We start from the raw sequence: 19,349 nt of genomic DNA, 5'->3' as shown, positions 1-19,349 counted from the left end.
TTAGCATCTGTTTTAGCGTTATTGCCTTATTATCTCTGCAACCCTTTTTTGTTTAGAGCTAATTTTCTACCTACTGGCGGTTTAAAAAGTATTTTCACAATCAAAACCTATAAAATCTCTATGAAAAGCATTAGTTGAAGTAACTTGGTAAAAATGATAGTAATTGACTTGCTAATTTTGCAATGTCAAGTACTCCCTCCGTCTCATGTTAACAGTCGTGTTACTAAAAATACTTGTCTCAAATTATTTGTCATTCTAGAAGTTCAAGACAAAATTGATTATTTTTTTCTTTTTTTTACCCTTAGTAATAATTGTTTTTAAAGATGGAGATAACACATAAATAGAATAAACATTCAATGAAGAGAGATTATACCTTAAGATATAAATAAAGGTAGAATAGTCCAATCACTTTCCTAATTAATATTTCTTAAGGGGCATGTAAAAGAGAAACACGACACATAATATTGGTAAAAATTGCATGGGGTGCCCTATTTGGTCGCCCCTTTTAAACTTATGTCCGTTTTTGTTTTTCTATTTGCATCCGTACCCATTTTTTTTGTTAAAAGCATTTTAAAATGACGATTTTGCCCTTCTTTAATAAAAAGACGATTTTGCCCTTTTTGTTATGATGTTTTTTAGCAAATGAACTAAATAATTTCAGCATGCATTAGAAAAAACTAATTAGAAAAATATATACCGCAAGACAAAAACTTAAAAATGTTTAGTCTGAAATTTTAGCAAATGAACTAAAAAACTTCAGCTTGTTAAGACTGAAGTTTCGGATAAAACTCATGACAAAACCGTAGACTGCATGACAAAACTTCAGCATATTTTGGTATTAAGTTTTAACAAATGAACTAAATAATTTCAGTATGCATTAACAAAAGCTCATTAGAAAATTACATACTGCAAGACAAAAACTTAAGCATGTTTAGTATGAAATTTTAGCAAATGAACTAAATAACTTCAGCATGCATTAGCAAAAACTCATTAGAAATTACATACTGCAAGAGAAAAACTTAAGCATGTTTAGTCTGAAGATTTATCAAATGAACTAAATAACTTAAGCATGTTTAGTCTGAAATTTTAGCAAATGAACTAAATAACTTAAGCATGTTTAGTCTGAAGTTTTAGCAAATGAACTAAAAAACTTAAGCATGTTTAGTTTGAAATTTTAGCAAATGAACTAAATAACTTCAGCATGTTTAGTATGAAATTTTAGCAAATGAACTAAATAACTTAAGCATGTTTAGTTTGAAGTTTTAGCAAATGAACTAAAAAACTTAAGCATGTTTAGTCTGAAGTTATAGCAAATGAACTAAATAACTTCAGCATGTTTAGGCTGAAGTTTCGGATAAAACTCATGACAAAACTGTAGACTGCAGGATAAATAACTTCAGCATGCAATAGTATGAAGTTTTAGTTTTAATGTGAAACAACTTCAAGCTATATTAGCATGGAGTTTTAACTTCAACATGAAATATTAGCATGAAGTTTTAGCTTCAAGGTGAAACAACTTCATGCAAGTGTGATTCTGAAAATGAATCTGGACAAGTTTTTGGTTTTTTGATAAAACTGTTGAGAGGAGAAGAGGAGATATTTTTTCACGAATGAGGTTGCAGATCACGCGATTAATGCGTGATTCAGGTTTTATATCTTTTGTCAGGGGTGAAATTGTCATATTATAACGGATTTTTTGTGAGCAAGCTACCAAATTAATAATTTTTAAAAATAGGGTACAAGTTAAAAGATGGCACAAATATAGAATATGATTGCAAATTTTCCATTTTATTGTATATAATGTAGCACGTTTTTAAATGTTCAAAACTTGGAAGGTATCATTTTGGTGGGCTAAAGCAAACGTGGCCCAATGTTTAAGCTGGAACTAGATTGGAGCGTGTTAAAGGAGCCCAAAGCTTCTCTCTTTTAGCTAGGACCAGACTCGAGATTCAAATTAAAGTTAAGGAATTTTCACAAACCACTATTGTTTAGTGTCTATTAACTTTCTATTGCTACCATATACATAATTACTTTCTATAGCTACTATTCAGTTGTTACGGTAGTGTATTCGCTGTATTCGCGCTGCTGTATTCATGAATACACCAAAAAGCGCCTAAAATCAGGACAATCCAGTTGTACGCGCATATATTCGCGCCATGTATTCATGAATACAGTAACGACAAATCACCTTAAAAATAGGTATGTCTAGTTGTCTAATAACAGAAATAATATCAATTAGCGTGATACTCTCTTAATATAACTCAATAAAATCAATTCTAACATACCTCACTATCAACCCAACTAATTAGAATTATTTTTCAGTTGTATATAACTGCAGTATTTAACTTTTGTATTTAGTGTATTTCAATATTTTTTTTTTATTGTTGCATTCATCAGATTTAATGTTTGTATTTACTGTATTCGCTATTTTATATTCAGTGTATTCAAAGGTATTTGTATTAACAGTATTTTTGTTATTCCTAATACTCCTTCCGTTTCAATTTATGTGAACATATTTCCTTTTTAGTACGTGCCAAAAAGAATTGCCACTTTCCCTATTTGAAAATAATTTATCTTTATAAAATGATTTATCGTCACACAAAATATATGTGCCTCGCTTTATACCACAAATTCAAAAGTCTTCTCTCTTTTCTTAAACTCCATGCCCAGTCAAATGAGTTCACATAAGTTGAAACGGAGGGAGTACATGTTATTACTGATGTATTCAGTATATTTCATTGGTTGTATTCACTGTATTTCTATTTGTATTCAATGTATCTTACTGTATTTTACTGTATTTTAAAATTAAATGTATTCACTGTTTAAATTCTGTTCTATTTTAATGTTTGGATTAAGTGTATTTCAATGTTTATATCATGTATTCATGCATATTGTATGTACACTATGCATGAATACAAGTGTATCCAGCTGTATTAAAAAAATACAAATCTTCGAAATACATAAATACATGCAAAAAAAGGTATTTATATAAAAATACAATGTGTTTGAGTGAATTTGTACAGAATACAATGTATTTGTATCATTGTATGTGACTATATAGCAAAGAAGAGAAGAAAGTTCTCGGATCCGTACAACAAATTTATGATAAGAGTTCATCACATTGCTCCTTTCCGTTCGAAAAATTCACTTTTTTCTGTTTCCTGGCTGCCTTCTACTCTATTCTAATATCTCATCGGCCATCAATACTAGGGCGTGTATCTTGAGTTGCTCGAAGAGAGAGAGAGATTCTTCTTTCTCGTCGGCCATCAATACTAGGGCTTGAGTTGTTCAAAGAGAGAGAGAAAGAAGAAAAAATTTGAGTGAGAATCTTGTGTTAATTGAAAGAAATAGAGAGAAAAAACATAAATAGCGTATTGCATGCCTCAATTGTAGTATGTACCATAAATACCTTTTTTGCTATAAAATATAAAAGGTAGCTATAAAAAATAATATTTTAAAATAATTTTGATTTATAATAAATAGGGTGTATACCTTTAATATAGGAGGTAAAATTTCCATTAAAGAATACCTAAATTATTTACATAGCCACACAAGCACAATATAATAGCTCCAAACCCATTTATTTATCATAAAAGTTGAAATCAAACTCGAGAAAATTTTGTATGATGTAAGTTGCTGAGAGATTAATTATAAGATCAAGATTGAGGTTTAACTAGTTAATTTACTTTTTTTTTTAAGCAAACGTTTTAAACTCAACCATGATTTGAAGCTTGTTAAATATTCAAGTTGGATCAACTTGACTTGCGTGTGAATTTGAAGGGGAAAAAAATACGTTAAGAAAATACACTTCGTGGGATTCATGGACCGTGGTATATAACTAGAGACTAAAGGTTGAACGAAGAATGAAATTGCATTATAAGATCTCAATTGAACGTTCTTCAGTTGCATAACACGAAACCTATTAGGCTCAAAGTTTCATGAAAAGTAACAAAAGTCCATGCACCTCTAAATTAAATTCCATTTCACACTAAAGAGTAAAATTCCTTGTACTTCACACCTCAAAGAATTTGCAAAACCACTAGGAGGAGTAAAATCTTTAGTCATTTACAATTGCAGCCTTCAAAAATTGGACCCATCTATAGATATACCTACCGTACAGTTACTTTAAATTTAAATGTTAAATGTTACGTACCTCATCGGATTTGAATCTTTAAAATTTTAGATTTAGATTTAATATTTTATTAAAATTTTAATGGGTTTCGCATATATATATATATATTTCGTGTCGAAAATATTGAGTACCCATAAATTCATCGCTGAAAGGGCTAGATCCACCCTCTGTAACCATGGACAATCCATTTTTTCAGCAACATTTAGTGTACTCGTTGTCTTTGAAGACACTAAATGCAATTCGATTCTGACACATGAATTATTAATATAATGTAGTAAAACTTCGCACCCACTGATTAATAATTTTGAAGCTGTCTTTTTTATTATATCTTTATCTGTAAAGAAGTTGAAAGAAAGACGAGAATAAATAAAATTATGAATAAGAATAGAGGAGGATGAGAGCTGAAGTGGATTAGTGGAGGAGGCAAATGGCATATAGGTGGAAGTTGGTGGAGGTGGGAAGCTGCTGCATCCATATAATATAGAGTATCCAAAGTCAAAAACCCAAAATATACGTTTGATCTAATAATTATATATTTTTTTTGGTTTTCCACCCATGTTTCAGTATTCACATTTGAATTCAATTAAATACGAATTTTTACGGGAAAGTTTCATATTAGGGTATAAAATGGTTCATAATAAAGACAATTTTATAACTAAAACGTAAATCCAAAATCTCTAATTAAGAATAATAAAGTATTATCACAATCGTTATTTGTGGTGCATCTAATAAATGACTCGTACAATAGTCAATTAATGAGAGCAACAAGAAAACATGTTTGGGGTCCCAACTTCCTGGTTTGATAATCTATTGCTGCCCAACTACTTTAAAATTTTCCTTTTCTCCACTGAATTAGACTTCATGTTTATGTCTCTCACCACAAATTTTATTGATTTCCCCACTAGCTAGTTCATCTTGTGATCTTGCTAATTTGGACCTCATCTGGATGTCAACATGGTGGGACTTCAATTCCAAAATTAAAATTGTTTTTAATATCATCTAAATTTATTTTTTGAGAACAACAATTCATTTCTCATAAAAAAACAGAAGACATTTTACGTCATGTATAATGGAGCTCAACCGAAATAGGAGAAATATTTTTTTCCTTCAGTAAGTCTAAGCATCAAATCGCTTTTGGTTCTTTGCTTCATCCATTTGTATCTACATTATTTTAGGATTTAATTATACACGAATGGAGTAATTAATTTTTTTTTTATACATTATCATTTAATTTGAAAACCAACTAGTATAAGTAACTATCTAAGCTAAATACGCGTGCATAGGTAATCTGTAAAATATTTAATTAAGTAATTTATTATAACAGGGTTAAGCTACATTTTAATAGAATAAATGTAAAACTACAGGATGAATTTTCCTTCCCATCCAACGGCACAGCAGTAGAGCGCTTCCGTTAATTATAATCAAGCTTAATTTTACTAAAGGTCATTCAATTATCTCCCAATTTCACAAAAGTCATTCTAACTATTTTTTTGTCACTCAAAAAAAACTCAAGTTTACCATTGTCACTTAAAAGTTACTTTGGCTCAAACCCCTACCCATAAATCTGATATGGCATAAAATTTAATGAAAAAAATCTAAAAAATAAATGTCACATCAGCATAAATGAATCTATACACACTTTAGATCTGTTTTTCCTTAAATTCGATTTAACTCGTAATTCAAATGAGTTTCAATAAAAAAAAATGCCACATCAACTTAGAATATTTATTCTATACTATAAAATTCTTGCTTTGTCCGTTAAAAATGCCAATTCGTGATGATTTTATACTAAAAAGTTCTTGCCTTGTCTATTCCATAGTGTCCATTTAAATTTCTACTGAAATTAAAATATTATTGTATTCATCTTACATAACATATAATGTATCATAAGCAGACAAGAATAATAAGGCTATAATTTTTACAAACTACTATTCAATTTTAAAATGTTGCTTATTAAGCAACACCAGCAAACAAAAAACCTACGCATCACATATAATTAAAGTGCATAACAAAAATTGTCAATACACTTGCAATTACAGAGAGCCTATAGCAATAGTTAGACAGAAAGACAAAATATGATGTGTCATTAAGACTATATCTTTACGCCAAAACCCAAAAGAAATTCACAAGACCTAAATTATCTTAAATTCTCTAGACTTCTTTTTTTGCACATCAACCACAAAATTAGACACGATTTTTCTCTTCGCATTCCTTAATCTCTTTGAAATAGCTACAACAAAAGTTCATCAGAAATTTATTTTTTCTAAAAACCCTGAAGTGTTAAGAGTGGTCGTAGGTGCGTATTTTATTAGGAGAAAGAAGGGAAACGGTGATTTCTTTTAGTATTAAAATCCATTTGGGTTATGGGTAAATTCGAGTTTAAGGAGAAATGAATCTAAAGTGGGTATGGTCCTAATGTGTCATTTATGTTTGATTTTTTCTCATTAAATTTTATGTCATGTCAGATTTTTGGGTAGGAGTTTGAGCCAAAGTGACTTTTAAGTGATAATGGTAAACTTGAATTACTTTTAAGTAACAAAAAATAATTGAGTGACTTCTATAAAATTGAAAGATAGTTGGATGGCGTTTATTGTTCGGTAAAATTAACCCTCGTAATCATATGCGCTGTTGGAATAGGAAGACTAAAAAGTCTAATATAATATGGTTGTAGAACATTGAAACAAGTAAGCCTATGTCTAATAAATAGCTAGCCAACTACAAATACAAATAGAAACACCAACCTGACCTACTTATTGAACTTCCATATGTTCATAAAAGCACCAATGGAAACCAGGAAAAAAAAAGGTTTCAATCCGGTAGCTGGCATGTTGATATAACTAACCAAGACTTACTACTTTCAAGTTTAAAAGGATAAACTGAATGAGGAATACGTTTTACATATGAAGACTATGGTTTCTTGTTGTAATGGTAAATTGATATGCCTACGTTTCTTTTTACAATGGGTAATGGATATTTTAAGTAATTGGTTCTGTTCCCCTTATGTTTTGCTCGGCAATATTATTTATAACAAATGCATGCTTTCTACTTTGAGAAAAGAACTAGGTAAGACATTCCTTTACTCTGATGTTTTATTACAGTGACTTTTCTTTATTACTAAGGACGCATATGGCAATAATTCATTTTGCACCCCAATGTTAATATATTTTCCTAGAACTATATGGAAAAAAAAATAATCAAAAATTAAGGGTTTTTTTCACTTTTAGCCCGCGCCAGAAACTATTTATATTCGGTAGTAGAAAAAATATATAAAATTTATATATTTTTTGAATGTAACATACAAAAATATACAAAAACTATATATTTTTTCGACTATTATTTTAAGAGCGGCTATACAGTATCATTTTTCCAGAAATTAATGCATAAAGACCGCTTCTCACCGAAGATATTTTTTTAGATGCACACACAAACAGGTACAAATATGCTAAAGATTAACATCATTAACTTCAACTGATAAAAAGGGGATGGGCGTCTGATATTTCTATGGGGGGTTAATTGGTTTTTACTTTTTACCAAAGTAGAGGATAGATCTTGATAATTGATGTATAAATTAAAACATATATTCAAGAAAAATACTACTCCTGTGCTTCGGATTACTACTATAAGTTCATTGGCCAAAAATAATAAATGGCCACCGACCTGACAGCTTTGCAATTAATAGCATGAATAAATAGAAAGAAGTAATGTTGATAATGAAATTGAAGGACATGAAGGAAAAGTCGAGTTGGTTGAGAAGTGAGTCAAGAAAATATTCCCAAATCTGAATAAGAAATTGCTGATATAATTTGGCAAGCAAAGAAATAAAAAAAAAATAGTAATATTTACGTCAAACTAATAAATTCATGACATATATTTTTTACATTCAATCATTTGTTAAAAAATATTTGATGTAACTATCTAATGTCAGTAAATTTTTTCAGAGAAAATCCAATTCACTTACTTTCTTTTGCACTTTAATATAATTTGATGCAAATATTGAGTGTCAATAATATTTTTCCAAATAAGAATACAAGTTAGTTTCTTTCACACTTCGTATTGATCATTTCCTTTCTGTCCCTCCTAATTTAGTAAAACTTTGTTAATCAGGGCAAATCAGGTATGATCACTTCCCAAAATAGGTAAACACATTGAGGTCTGCTTTCACGTTTCCAACAAACTAAAATAGTTTACATCATTAATCAATGACTAGCATTAAAAAAAAGAGTATTTATACCAATTTAAAAACTCTTGTTATAAATATGATCTCTAAATGGGTAAATATACAAACTTTAGTTTTAAAATATTTAAAAAAGAAGTCACAAAAAAAAAAATCATGGAGTAAATAATTTCGAATCCGATAATTCTCATATATCGGTGAGAAAGTCAAAAGGCAAATTTGATCCTTATCTTCACGAAAAATGCAAAAAGTAATACCAAACACCAAACCAACAAAATTTTATCAATTGAAGCATTAAATTCCTCATCCTCCCCACTCGCTAAACTCAAGGGTCATTCTTGTCTTTTCACTAACCTCCATCCAAGAATTCCCAACTGTAAAAACCATCCTAAAGGACTTTTAAGTAACTTCACTCTCAACCACCTTCATTTAAAACCAGACCTTCCCTCTCCTCACCCTCCCATTCTTGCAAACCAAAAACCAAATAACTTCCATCTTTCTCTCCGGAGTTTTAACAAAATGTCACTTCCAAAACCGAATAAATCCTTCCCGTCGGTGACGACATGCGATACCACCGCCGTGGACCACCATTCCGTAGCGGCCGATCTCGACGGAACCCTCTTAATTTCCCGTTCATCTTTCCCTTACTTCATGTTAGTCGCTATCGAAGCCGGCAGCTTTCTCCGGGGACTTATTCTTCTCCTTTCTTTTCCTCTCATAGCCATCGCATACGTGTTCGTATCCGAAGCATTAGCTATACAAATGCTCATTTACATCTCTTTCGCTGGCGTTAAAATCCGAGATATCGAGCTCGCTTCGCGGGCTGTTCTCCCGAGATTTTATGCCTCAGACGTGAGGAAAGAAAGCTTTGAGGTGTTTGATAAGTGTAAGAGGAAAGTTGTGGTTACTGCTAATCCGACAATTATGGTTGAGCCCTTTGTCAAGGATTTTTTGGGAGGTGATAAAGTTCTTGGAACAGAGATTGAGGTGAATCCGAAGACTAAAAGAGCTACTGGGTTTGTGAAGAGTCCTGGGATTTTGGTTGGGAAATGGAAGAAATTGTCAATTTTGAAGGAATTTGGAGAAGAAATGCCTGATATTGGAATGGGTGATCGTGAGTCTGATCATGATTTCATGTCCATTTGCAAGGTAGTAATTAATTAGCATAAATTTTAATTGCTATTCATTCCTCTGTTTTTATGTTACATGACACTAATAGTATTTGGAGAGTGTGAAGAAGCTTTTTCTTTAACCACGATTTAATAACTATAAAAAAATGTAATTTCTGGCACTTTTTATTTAGTATAATTTCAGTTTCCTTAAATTCGATGAGCCTGAAATATGTCGGAAATAACTTTTTGACCTTTATAAGGTTTGCGTACATAATAACATCCCCGACCTCATTTATAGATTAATCTAGGTTTGTTGTAGTTATTATTGTTGTTGCTCAGTTTCCTTAAAGGAAAATCTAAAATCTTTTATTATTCTTTGATAATGTGTACTTATTTGCATTAACTTTTAGATTGATATACTGAAATGCTATAAATGTGAATCTTACACACAGTTAGTGATTCTGTTAATGAAGCTTTTGTCTCATATATGGGAAATCTAACAAAATTTAAATCTCTGACGTTTAGATTTTCCATTTATGCTTTTAGCAAATTGTATTAATACTAATAAGTGTTATGAGAGCTTGTTCAACTAGTGCTGACGTACGTTGTTAACCAAACATATCTAATTTTGTGGCCACGGTTAGACGTTAAACTTGTGATACTATTGTTGTTTATATTATATTCTCAAGTAGGTAACGTGAAGAGTTCTTATCGATCTGATAATATTTCTTAAAATGGACCTTATCTTTGATTTCTTGTAAGAATCAACAAAGAGAAGAATAATACCTCCAATCGATACTGATTTACTTACAACTTTATACTTCAATAAAGTAAATAACTATGTGGGTAATTGGTTACGTACCATTTAAGGCGGTGGGTGAGATAAACACGTGAAAGTAAATTGTGAGGGGCCTAAGCATTTACTCTCCTACCAGCCACTTAGCAGAATTCCAGTGGTCCTTCACTCTGAGTTGTGCGTCAATATGACTTTAGATTTGATATACAAGTGAATAAAAGTAGTCGTAATGAAGGACTTGATTTCTATTTTGTTTGGTCATTTATGTATTGTTAGTAGTTGGTTTTTCTTTATTGAATTAATAAATGCATGAAACCTCAACGTTGCACCAAGATTTCATTTGAACTTTGTGTTATGTGCCCTTTCTAACGATCATGTTACCAGAAAGGGTTTAAAGGTTGAGAATGCACTTTTGGATTGAATCAAAATTCCCTTTGTAAATAGGGTGTTCATTACTGTTATATTATTATTTTCTAAAGACATACATGTATACATTCAATTTTGCCGAACTTTACGCCTCCGATCACTGCCAAGTCCGAACCCAAGAGCTCAGTCTCTTTGAGTTCGAAGCAACTAATAGGTGATCTACATTGAGTTTATGCTAACATATATATGTTAAACAGGAAGGTTATATGGTGCTTCCTAGCGAATCAGCAGAACCGGTTCCACTCGATCGCTTGAAAAGCAGATTGATCTTCCATGATGGTCGTTTGGTTCAGCGCCCAACTCCACTCAATGCCCTAATCACCTATATGTGGCTGCCATTCGGATTTGGTCTCGCTATATTCCGTGTATACTTCAATCTCCCTCTCCCAGAGCGCATTGTTCGTTATACATATGCATTGGTTGGGATCAAGCTTGAGATCAAAGGCCCTCGACCACCTCCACCATCTCCAGGAACCCCTGGAAACCTCTACGTGTGTAATCATCGTTCAGCTCTTGATCCTATTATTGTTGCTATAGCACTCGGGAGGAAAGTCTCCACTGTCACATACAGTGTGAGCAAGCTCTCCAGATTCTTGTCACCAATTCCAGCTGTTGCTTTGACTCGTGATCGTGAAGCTGATGCTGCAATGATTAAGAAATTGCTTGAGAAGGGTGATCTAGTTGTGTGTCCAGAGGGAACTACTTGTCGCGAGCCATTTCTGCTGAGGTTCAGCGCTTTGTTCGCAGAATTAAGTGATAGGATTGTGCCTGTTGCAGTGGACTCTAAGCAAAACATGTTCTATGGTACAACTGTCCGCGGGGTTAAGTTTTGGGATCCATACTTCTTTTTCATGAACCCAAGGCCAAAATATGAAGTGAAATTTCTTGAACCATTGCCAAAGGAAATGACTTGCAAGGCTGGTGGAAAATCAGCGATAGAGGTAGCAAACCATGTCCAGAAAGTGTTAGGTGGTGTTCTTGGTTTTGAGTGCACTCAGTTGACAAGGAAGGATAAGTATATGTTGCTTGGTGGAAATGATGGCAAAGTAGAGTCCATGTACTCCAAGAAATCCTGAATTACATTTCATTTGGGAGGAGGTATTATATAGCTAATGGATTTGGGGTTTTTTTGCCAGTAAAATTGTGTTCAACATTTAATAGAACTCTGCTGTTGAAGGGGTTTGTTTTTATATGATTAGTTACTGTATTTGTATTCAACAGACAATATTAATTGAAATCAAATTTCTGCGTAGACCAACTTCTCTTTGCTGTTTCTGTGTTTTTCCTCCTTCAGTCTTCTAGTTTTTACACCCAAGTGCAATTTCAGGACTATTAAAATAACTTTTTTTCTTTGTAGTTCAACAACAAACTATTTAATATAACTTGCAAGGAAGATCTCGAAATTTTGTTTGTTTATATTTGGGAGAATAGCCTAACAAACACTTCTATTTAATTGCATTTGTCATCCCGGTCCCTATACTCAACAAAGTTTCATCCGGACACTTATAATCGTTCAAAGTCATTATTTTAAACCCCTTTGACGCCGCGTGTCTCTCAATCACATGATGCTAGAGTCCACGTCATATAAAATATGCCACATCATCTTTTCTTTTTAATTTTATATGAAAAAAAAAATAATACTTCTATCTTTTTTCTTTTTCTAACTTTTTCTTTATTTTTCTTTCTTCTCTACCATCACCTTCTCCATCACTGTCATCTTGGCCACCAGAGAACACCACGGACACTCTCCCTAAATAACTTATATGTACCATTTTTTTTCTTCTCCAAAACACATCAGGCTAACCATAGTAACAACCTAATTCTGTTACTCATTTCTTATTTTCGACAATCTTCATTCCTTCACTCATTGCTTTCCATCCATCTTCATGATTTCACTAATAATAAAAAATAAAGATTTCTATCAATCAAATTGCACGATTTTGTACTGAAAACAAACATTTACAAAGCAAAAAATAATGGCAAACAAACATTTACAAAGCAAAAAATAATGGCAAATAAAAAAATAACTCGATCATGTAAAAGGAAATCAGATCATCCAAAGATATTTTGAAAAGAAAAAGAAAAGAAATAGAAAAGGGGCCGGGGAAAGAACGAGAAGGGAACAAAAAAGAAATGGAGCAAGGGCCGGGGAAGAAAGAGAAGGGAAGAAAAAGAAAAAGAAATTGAATGGGGAAAGGGCTTGGGGAAGACGGGAAGGGGAAGGGGATAAAGAGAAAAATAAACAGGGGAGGGAGTGGGGTAAAACTGAGAAAGAAATTTATGTTTTTTAATTTTTTTTATTTTTATTCTAAATTTTTATAACCACGCTCCTTGTATGCGTGAAATATACACATTTTGTACAACTCAGTAATTAAATTATCATATATGCATGATCAATAATTAGAGGGGTTCAAAATACTTACTTTGAACAACTATAAGTGTTTCGATGAAACTTCCTTGACTACAGGGACCGGAATGAGAAACGCGAACAAATATAAATATTTACTGGGCTATTCTGTCTAAAATAGAATAAGAACTCCATGGTTTATTTTTGTTTTACCTTTTATTAGGAAAGGGACAAAATGTCGATTAAGCAAACATTTTTATCGTGATAAAAGCAAATCACTCGCGATTTCATAGTTAAGTTTTCTGCTAACATGTCAATTGGGGAGTGGAAGGATGGGTGATTAACTAATTGACGTAAGTTTGAGTCATACATACGAAGAATTGATTGATGTTGAATTAAGGGTTCGGAGTAGAGGCGTTCGATGTTTACGTTCGCGTATAGTTTGTATTGTATTGTATTATATTGTTTAGTAAATATAATATTTGGATAGATGGTATCGTTTGTCATCGTTTAATGATGCCATGCACCTATAGTATGAAAAATAAATTTGCAATATTACAAAGAAAAAATACGATACACTGTAGAATTATTATATAAAAAAATAGGTTAAAAGATAATATATAATTATTTAATAATAAGGATGGGGCAATATAAAAAGGAAAAAGCAAGGTAACGACGCCACCACATATTCCGACGGCCGGCATAGATCTCATGAGACCTGCCCACTATTACTACGAAAAAAGTCATGCCCTTTCCTTCGCTACTAGGAAAGTAAGCAACTTCTATTAGCGCCGGACCTTGAGTCGAATTGATCATGTCATGTGCAACGTCCATCAATGATGGTTCATTAATGTCCATTGATTTAGACTCCTTCCCCCTTCTCAACGTAGAAAAAGATCGAGAGGGGCCCGAAATTTACATAATATGGCGCTTTTCGTCATTACGTAACGACGAATTTAACAATACGATACAATAAAATTAAAATAACAATCAAAATAAATATTGTATTTAAAATAATAATATGATATAATAAAATTAGGTAACAACCATCCAAACAAGCTGCAAGTGTCAATAACTTTGTATTTTCTGTATTTGTTCATTATAATCATCCCGTCATGGCACATTTAATTATTTGAAATTGAAAAAATCATTGTCAAATCGTTAAATCGCGTAATCACTATATTGTAATAAACCTATTCGTTCTTGTATAGGCCAAAATCTGCCCTAAAGCTATTTAGCGTAATACGACGTTAAGGAAAGAGTCAGTCGAGCTTGACAGGGAAGAAGCAAGATTCGTGGCCGAGATATCAACCATGACCGAGGTCGAGCATCGTGTAAAGAACAATAACGGCTAGTTTTTAAAATAGAATATTAGAGAGAATATTCTAGTAAATACTCTCTACACTTGTACTATTAGGATTTGCTGGGGATATGTGTCAAGTACATATGGGGAAAAAAAAAGGGAATAGGGGAAGCAATATTCATATAAGAAGCCTTTTGAGAAAAAGACTCTCTCTCTCTCTTATAAAAATACAAAGATTATATTTTTATCAAGATTCCTACTCATATTATTCCACACCTTTTCACCAGATCCAAGGATTGATCAAGCAAATCTTAGATCTATCTGTCATTCATCATTGTCAGGAGAAACATTCGTCCAATCCATCCATTATTGGGTAAATCATTCCTCCTATTTACTTAAATGTCATTTATTGTTATTTATTACTAGTCACACCTCTATTATTACTCACACTTTAAGAATGTTTTGTACTTATTATCATCAATCTTTTATGGAATTTGTCCCTATCTCCCACACATTTTTAAGACTTACATCTAGAGTTATTATCTGTAACAAGATTTAACCCATTATTACTTAAATTTAATAGTTTAGCCGAAAGCTACACTTTCTGGTCAAACAATTTGGCGCCGTCTGTGGGGAGTTTCTAGTTAAGTCTTTTAGTTTCTTCTAGATCTACAATCGACACTAGTCACTAACGTAAAAAAAAAAAAAAAAAAAGAACATTTTTCTCTCTGCATGCATAGATCTAATATGGCAAGTAACAGAGAAAAAAGAATGAGAATAATGAGTGACCTCCCAACCAATCTCATGAACATCATCTACGAAAGTTCTGAAACAGTGGACGAGGACACATCGCCCAATGCCTCTCCTAGGCGAGGTGGATCACCCCCTTCCCACTGCAGTGTCACAAAATCTCTTGGTAAAACAACCTCCTTATCCGTGGGAAAGGATGCACCACCAGCGATAAATAAGCTCCCTGAGGCCTAGCTAACTAATACACTAACCAGCGTCCTCCATAAGCCCGCTCGGGACGTGGCCGCAGAAAACACGAGAACATGTGTCACGCCACCAATGGACGAGCAACATGATCAACCTCCTCCTCCTCCTCCCACGATAACATATACTACTCACAATGTTGTTGACATGCAGGTGACGACACTCTCACGACCATTCTGAAAAGGATGGAGGAAATGGAGAACGAGAACAAGGCACTTCGGGACCAAATGAGAGAACACCAGGAAAGGGTTGATAAAATACCGGGCGCCCCCAAGCTATTTCCTAAGAGAGATGCTGGTCAGTTCGTCGAGCAGCCGTACAGTGATAGTGCTGCCCCACATGCCATCCCAAAGACCTTTAAAATCCTGGCCTATCTGAAAATATGCGATGGCACAACCGACCTCGATGATCATGTGATGCACTACGTCACCGCCGTGAAAGGCAATGACCTCGCCAAGGAACTAGTATCTTCCATTCTTCTACAGAAATTCGGCTAAACCCTCATGGGAGGCGCATTAACCTGGTTTTCGCAACTGACCGCACATTCCATTGAAACCTTTGAGGAAATGGCCGATAAGTTCGTAACGGCTCATGCCGAGGCCAAGAAGGCCGAGGCAAGAGTGAACGACATCTTTGTTATCAAACAGTCTTCAGGATAGGGGCTAAGGTACTTCCTCGCCCGTTTTAACCGCGTAAGAATGACCTTGCCCAATGTATCGTAAAGGAATAGCGGTAGCGGTTTTTCAAAATGGGCTGAGCAGAAATAGTTCGAGGGCGACAAGAAAATTATTAAGTTGGCTTATGAATCCCCCAATGACCTGGGACGAAATACATAATGCATATTGTGCCAAAGTCCGAGCAGACGAAGACGACCTCAATGGGCCGAACCATCGACTGACCTCAGTGCAAGCAAAATCTAGAAAAGATCTAAGAAATGATATCATAAGAGACCCCGTGGCCGCACGACCAAATCGGGAACGTCATCTCCCATACGTCAGAACCACCGGTGCATCCTCATCTCTCCATGAAGAGGGCCCACCCTGATAAAGAACAGGGACTCACCGGAATGAGAGAGGTATGCCCCATTTATTATCCCCTCACAATTTTTACGTATCACCTGTTACACCCCATGTTTTCATACGTGAAAGTACACCTTAAGTAAATTGATGGAAGCTCGAAAAAATGAGATGTTGCATCCCGCATTTTCATACGTTAAAGTTTCGTCGTAAGCTAATCAACGTAAGATCGGGAATGAGATTATTTTGAGATTATAAGTATTGTGCTATTTCAAACAAGTGATGAGTAAATTCGTGAAGTTGAGAAGGTAAGCAAATCGAAGAAAATGAATTTCGTCGAAGTTTGGCATTTTGAGATAAAATACGGCCCGAGCTAAAATACCCGGTATTTATGGACTAGTACCATACAAGGTACCACATGGCCATGATAGTAAGGTGTATAAGATGTGTTTAAAGTGAGTAATATTATAAATAATTTGAGATAATTCTTAATTATGTGGATAATCAGATAATTATTAATTTTAGTGGGAGATTAACAATTAATTAAGATAATTGATTGTTAATTATTGGATAAGATCCTTAACGTGGCATCAAGCCACCTAAGACCTATGACTCTTAAATCTTATGGATTATGTGGCAAAGATGAAGGATATATGGTTAAGCCACCACATAAAGTGGGGCCCATATTCATGTATAAGAAATTTATAACTTAAGAGTCTTATGACTCACGTTATTATCCACATCCACATCACGTTATTATCTATAACTTAAGAGTCTTATGACTCTTAAAGAATCCCATCACGTTATTTGGGTCATTTAATATGCATCTGCATATAGCATATAAGCAACGCAAGACCTTCAACAATTCAAATCAAAGTGAGATTTTACAATTATAACGGAGTACGGTGCAATCTTTCTCAAGAATATCATACGGATTTTTTTTACTCCGATCTTGCTGTTACGTGTTGTCGCAATTGACGTATGTTAGAGGGATTGTCAAGAGAATCGACTCAGGTATGTTAAGGCTATCCATTTTTTCTTTTTGGCATGATCTATGCGACACGAACAAAATGAGCAAATGCACAACTTCCATAAATGACTCTATTCATGGAAGTATTAGAGATGTCTATGTTCTTGAATTCCCATATGTGTTATTATTCTATCGTTTGTTCATGGGTTTCAGAAAATACGTAAGTTGATAAAGTTTGTTTCATGATATTAATTAGAGGTTTAATGGTCTTATGACGTTCCGAGAGATTTTATTGACGTACTTCTCATGCATTGCATTTATTTATACATGTACATTGACCCATGACCAAACGACATTATATACGCGTATATATGTATATTATATGTATATGAGATATGGGAAAAGGTTACGGCGTTATATACGCACCACCACCTGATCAGCTGGTATATGTTGATGATTTTTCCCACAGTGGCCGAGATGATATGATGGGATGCCCTCAGAGGCTTGATGATATTATCAACACATGTACTTATGCACGACATGACATTCATACGCATATGCATGACACTATAAGTATTTTATGATTTATAGAGTTGTCCAGACTTACAGGTTGAGTCATTTACTCTATATTTCTTCCATATCTTTTATGTACTTATTTATGTGCCTTACATACTCGGTACATTATTCGTACTAACGTCCATTTTTCCTGGGGACGCTGCGTTTCATGCCCGCAGGTCCCGATAGAAAGGTTGAGAGTCCTCCAAGTAGGCTATCAGCTCAACGAAAGATGTTCCATTTGCTCCGGAGTTGCTTGTTTGGTCAGTATGATTAGTATATGTATTGTTTGTTATGGCGGGGCCCTGTCTCGACCTTTATAATAAGTATGTACTCTTAGAGGCTAGACAGACGTCATGTATACATATGCTTGTATGGCCTTGCCGGCCTATGTTTTGAGTTTATAAATGATCATGTTGGCCTTATAGGCCCGTATGTCACATGTATAATATTTTTTATATATATCAGGTTGGGTCGTCCTATATTGAGTATTCTCATATGTCTATTCTGGTTAGCCCATGACGACCCATTTGGCCCATTTGCCAATGAAAGTACAATAAGAAAGATATGTTATGTTGGTACTCGGTTGAGTAAGGTACCGGGTGCCCGTCGCGGCCCATCGGTTGGGTCGTGACATCACCTACACAGATAGTCTACGCCTTGGAAAAGCTCGTACCAAAGGTGAAGTGACCACAAAAGATGAGGTCAGATCCGAATACCAGAAAATCAGATGCCCTTTGCGAGTTCCATCAAGAGCGAGGACACAAAACCGAATGTTGCATCGCCCTAAGACAGGAGGTCATAAACATGCTGCGACAGGGAAACCTCAAAGAATTGCTGAGCGGTCGGGGAAGGACCAACTTTGCCACGGGATGTGAACAATATCAAGGGCTACCAAAACCGCCCTCGCCAACCCGCACCATCCATATGATCATCGGGGGCGGGGATGACGTTTCCGTCAATAGTGTGAAGTTCACCACAACCCACAAGCTCAAACAGTCGATCACCCACGAACGGTATGATGAACTCTAAGAAAGTATCATCTTCGATAAGTCAGATACCGACAGTTTGGCTTTCCCTCACTATGATGCTCTCGTTATCACTTAACGGATTTTATATACTGACGTAAAACGGATTATGGTAGACGATGGGAGAGACGCATGTATTATCCATCCTCGAGTACTCACACAAATGAAACTCGAGGACAAGATAGTGCCACGCTGCATCACACTAACATGCTTTAATAATGCAGTTGAGCGAGCATCCGGCGAGATCACACTCCCCGTCTTAGCGGGTGGCGTCAGTCTGGAAACCGCATTCCATATCATGGACCAGGACACGACATACAACACCATAATATGGAGACCATGGATACACACCATGAGATCCATCCCGTCCAGCTTGTCCCAAGTCATCAAATTCCATACTCCATGGGGAATATTCAGTAAACGATGGGAACAACACACATCCCAGGAATGCTACCGCATCGCCCTAGACTGCGCAGCCACCCAACAAACAAGGAATA

At 34.5% G+C, this 19,349-nt stretch overlaps 1 protein-coding gene across 1 annotated transcript; it reads left to right on the top strand.

The window, feature by feature from the left end:
• The first annotated feature begins 8,757 nt into the window (after window positions 1-8,757).
• On the top strand, window positions 8,758-11,898 carry LOC104119929 (glycerol-3-phosphate 2-O-acyltransferase 4). Its single transcript, XM_009631543.4, has 2 exons — window positions 8,758-9,455; window positions 10,838-11,898. The coding sequence occupies exons 1-2, from the start codon at window positions 8,826-8,828 to the stop codon at window positions 11,714-11,716; spliced, it is 1,509 nt and encodes a 502-aa protein (XP_009629838.1). The 5' UTR covers window positions 8,758-8,825; the 3' UTR covers window positions 11,717-11,898.
• Window positions 11,899-19,349: the final 7,451 nt, after the last annotated feature.

Source organism: Nicotiana tomentosiformis, chromosome 1, assembly GCF_000390325.3.
Source record: "Nicotiana tomentosiformis chromosome 1, ASM39032v3, whole genome shotgun sequence".
In the NCBI taxonomy this organism is placed as follows: domain Eukaryota; kingdom Viridiplantae; phylum Streptophyta; class Magnoliopsida; order Solanales; family Solanaceae; genus Nicotiana; species Nicotiana tomentosiformis.
The sequence above is the reverse complement of the archived record's forward strand: the minus strand, read 5'-3'. Positions and strand labels throughout refer to the sequence as shown.

Excerpts from the sequence above, each read along its gene's own strand:
- LOC104119929 (XM_009631543.4), top strand. The coding sequence starts at position 8,826 with ATGTCACTTCCAAAACCGAATAAATCCTTCCCGTCGGTGACGACATGC. Across the intron at positions 9,456-10,837 it reads ATTTCATGTCCATTTGCAAG|GAAGGTTATATGGTGCTTCC; the intron begins GTAGTAATTAAT and ends TATGTTAAACAG.